The sequence below is a fragment of the Diaphorina citri genome, unplaced genomic scaffold, assembly GCF_000475195.1.
Source record: "Diaphorina citri unplaced genomic scaffold, Diaci psyllid genome assembly version 1.1 scaffold1622, whole genome shotgun sequence".
NCBI classification, from domain to species: domain Eukaryota; kingdom Metazoa; phylum Arthropoda; class Insecta; order Hemiptera; family Psyllidae; genus Diaphorina; species Diaphorina citri.
The window spans coordinates 1-3,973 of record NW_007379048.1 but is presented as its reverse complement, the minus strand read 5'-3'; the positions used below and the strand labels follow the sequence as shown (position 1 = coordinate 3,973).

Below are 3,973 nucleotides of genomic sequence, written 5' to 3'. Positions count from 1 at the left end.
GGATTCAATACAAAGAAAAATACGCTTTTTGTTCCAGTGGATTTTGACGAGCTCCTCTCGGAGCCTCGCTTCCGATCGATAGAGAAGATCAAAACGGTGGGCGCCTGCTATATGGCGGCCAGCGGTCTCGATCCCAAACACCACAGTCACCTGGATGAACTGGACCATGTGTGTGCTCTCATTGACTTCAGCCTCGCTATTAAACAATGCTTGGACCAGGTCAACAAGCACTCGTTCAATCATTTCTTCCTTAGAGTAGGTGAGTTCATAGAATAAAGACGGTGGGCGCCTGCTATGTATGAACAAGACGAAATTCACTGGCTTGCCAGTAAACTTTTTTGTGCTTAACAGCAGATCTATTACCAAAAGCAGCGGCCGAAGGCCGCAATATATTTATTCTTCACAAGTCGAACATAGCTAGCTTTGCCAGCGACCGAGGGCCGCATTATATTTATTCTCCACAAGTGGAACATAGGTAGCTTTGCCAACGGCCGTAGGTCCCATTTGTTCTGATGAACACATTACCAAAAGGCAGCGTTATATTTAGTTATTACGAAGACAACATGGCTTTGCCAGCCGCCGAACATCGATCAGATAAATACCTACATATGAATTTATAGGCATGAACAAATAACTCTTACTCACATCACAATCATAGGTAGGTACCCATAATTTCAACTTTTATACGAAATACCCAACCACACCGTGGATTTAGCTCTACAAATGGTGATATGATTTTTCCAAACACCACAGTCACCTGGATGAACTGGACCATGTGTGTGCTCTCATTGACTTCAGCCTCGCTATTAAACAATGCCTGGACCAGGTCAACAAGCACTCGTTCAATCATTTCTTCCTTAGAGTAGGTGAGTTTATAGAATAAAGACGGTGGGCGCCTGCTATGTATGAACAAGACGAAGTTTACTGGCAAGCCATTGTGCTTAACAGCAGATCCTATTATTATTATTTTTTTTACATAAAATTTTAGGCTTTTAAGTTTAACCCTTTATGTCTTCCCTCCAATTTGTGTTATTTTGTTATTGATTCCGCTAGCATTTGTTTTATCAAAGAGTTTTACGTCTTTATTTGTCCCATCAATTTCTCTCAAACTTTCTTTTCTTTTACCAAATTCTTTTATATCTCCATTCACTTCATCAATTATGTCTTTTATAACTTCTTTTGGTTCACCAAATTCTACTATATCTTCATTTAATTCACTTTCTTTTACATCGTCATTTTTTTCAAAGATATCTTTTAGATTTTCATTTGGTTCATCAATGTCTTTGTTTGTTGTTTCATCAAATTCTCTTACGTCCTCATTTCTTCCATCACTAACACTTTCTTTATCTCCTTCATTTTCTTTTAAATGTTCATCCCCTCTTTTAATGTCTGCTAAATTCTGTAGTCTACGGAATGGTACAGGCTAGACGGAGGAAGAACACGATCAAACGACCCTCGCGTAAGTTTACTAACAGCCAGCACAGCTATTAGGCCAGGCCTCTACATATCATACAGGCTTCACCCGTCATCCTAGCCAGCACAATAGTCTAGCGGCTGTAGTCTACGGAATGGTACAGGCTAGACGGAGGAAGAACACGATCAAACGACCCTCGCGTAAGTTTACTAACAGCCAGCACAGCTATTAGGCCAGGCCTCTACATATCATACAGGCTTCACCCGTCATCCTAGCCAGCACAATAGTCTAGCGGCTGTAGTCTACGGAATGGTACAGGCTAGACGGAGGAAGAACACGATCAAACGACCCTCGCGTAAGTTTACTAACAGCCAGCACAGCTATTAGGCCAGGCCTCTACATATCATACAGGCTTCACCCGTCATCCTAGCCAGCACAATAGTCTAGCGGCTGTAGTCTACGGAATGGTACAGGCTAGACGGAGGAAGAACACGATCAAACGACCCTCGCGTAAGTTTACTAACAGCCAGCACAGCTATTAGGCCAGGCCTCTACATATCATACAGGCTTCACCCGTCATCCTAGCCAGCACAATAGTCTAGCGGCTGTAGTCTACGGAATGGTACAGGCTAGACGGAGGAAGAACACGATCAAACGACCCTCACGTAAGTTTACTAACAGCCAGCACAGCTATTAGGCCAGGCCTCTACATATCATACAGGCTTCACCCGTCATCCTAGCCAGCACAATAGTCTAGCGGCTGTAGTCTACGGAATGGTACAGGCTAGACGGAGGAAGAACACGATCAAACGACCCTCACGTAAGTTTACTAACAGCCAGCACAGCTATTAGGCCAGGCCTCTACATATCATACAGGCTTCACCCGTCATCCTAGCCAGCACAATAGTCTAGCGGCCGTAGTCTACGGAATGGTACAGGCTAGACGGAGGAAGAACACGATCAAACGACCCTCACGTAAGTTTACTAACAATTGAACAGCCAGCCCGCGGGTTCGATGCCCGCCCGGGGTGGATTTTAACCGGAACGGATAAGGTTCATTTTCGGAACGGCTGGCTTTCTCCTATCCTGTCTTCCTTCTCTCTTCGATTTCGGGACGTTAAGACCTCCGTCGTATAAGTTCAAAGAGCTTTGATAGACCTCCGTTCTATCAAACCTCTTGGAAAAAAGAAGAAAAAAAGTGCGTTCATTTTCCACCATTAATCTATCCATCTTCTCCCTCCGTGTTATTTCAGAAGGTGGCGGTCTCTCGCGGACCAAATCCCAACACCACGCGTCCACCTCGAGCGGTAACATCCGTCATCCTCTCCACAACGATAGCACCTCCTCGCCCAACTTCCAACACTTCCTTTCCCACAGCCCCGACCCGTCAGACCCTCCCTGCCCGGGATCCGAACCCACGCCCTCCGGCCGTCGAATCAACTTCTCTTCCTTCCGCATACACAATCGGAATTCCCCCGGACTCGGCTTTCGTCGGAACACAACCCGACATCGCACGAAACCAAGCGGAGAGATCGGGAACTTGGATTCTATTCGGCGGAAATCCCCGAGGCGTGACGAAGCGAAGAGATCACCCGAGGGCAAAGCGATGCTGCCCGAAGCTCGGACGTCCGCGGAAGATAGCGATAGGAACCTATCGATTTCTGGGATCGATAGTTTGATATCAAAGTCATCCGGCGACAGGAACCTGACCATTGGCGGAATCGATAGTTCGCTTTCGATTTCCAATAATCGATCCGCCCCTCAAACCCCGCAGGCGAGGTCGGGGCCCCATCGCTCCATTTCGATGAATTTCCAGTCCCATTCGAATGTGCATTTGAATGATTTGAGATGATAAGAGAGCAGCTGTGATTCTTCAATGCCAAGTAAGAGTTGTGATGTACCTTTGGGATTTCTTTTTGTTGCTCTTTTTTTCGTGTATGTGGTGCAGGGAGTTTTGTGTATGGGAATAATCTATTTTTACTGATCAACCGCAACGGCCAATGTCAATAAAAATGGGTGAAAAAATTGTAATATTCTGACGCTAACTAGCCCTGACTGTGGGTAGTGGAAATGGGAATCCTTCGGTGGACTTCAGCCTCTACGAATCCCTCTATCAATAGTAAAAAAAAAAAAAAATGTAGTAGGTAGGTAAAGGTAGTAATTGACTTTCATCAGGTAAGTAAAGGTAAGTGTTACCCAAATACCTAACACTTACCTACCTTTATTGTGTGCTTAATTGCAATAACTGCTTATGTAACGGTAATGAGTGCTTTACTGAGTTATGTGCTTTTAATTTTATTGCCCAAGTGCTTAATTACTTTAAATTTAAAACAATCAAGTAGGTACTTACCTATGTAGGTAGTACCTACTTGATTGTACCTCTAGGTACCTATAGATATTTTGTACCTCTAGGTACCTATGTACCTCTAGGTACCTATAGATATTTTGATCTATGCAAATTTCAAAGTGCTAACGAAGTACAAAGTAAGACTTAGGTACCTAGTAAGTGGGTTTACCAAAGTCCGAAGTGCCAGACGAAAAAGCTGGCGCCTACCTTAT

At 44.5% G+C, this 3,973-nt stretch overlaps 1 protein-coding gene across 1 annotated transcript in view; it reads left to right on the top strand.

Annotated features, from left to right (window-relative positions):
* LOC103516636 overlaps positions 1-3,484 on the top strand; it is a 28,457-nt gene extending 24,973 nt beyond the window's left edge. Inside the window, exons 28-32 of the mRNA XM_026828973.1 lie at positions 38-259; positions 1,516-1,614; positions 1,945-2,079; positions 2,255-2,389; positions 2,668-3,484. Of these exons, the coding sequence (XP_026684774.1) occupies positions 38-259; positions 1,516-1,614; positions 1,945-2,079; positions 2,255-2,389; positions 2,668-3,266 (1,190 nt within the window). The 3' untranslated portion in view covers positions 3,267-3,484. The remainder of the gene's footprint in view (positions 1-37; positions 260-1,515; positions 1,615-1,944; positions 2,080-2,254; positions 2,390-2,667) is intronic.
* Positions 3,485-3,973: the final 489 nt, after the last annotated feature.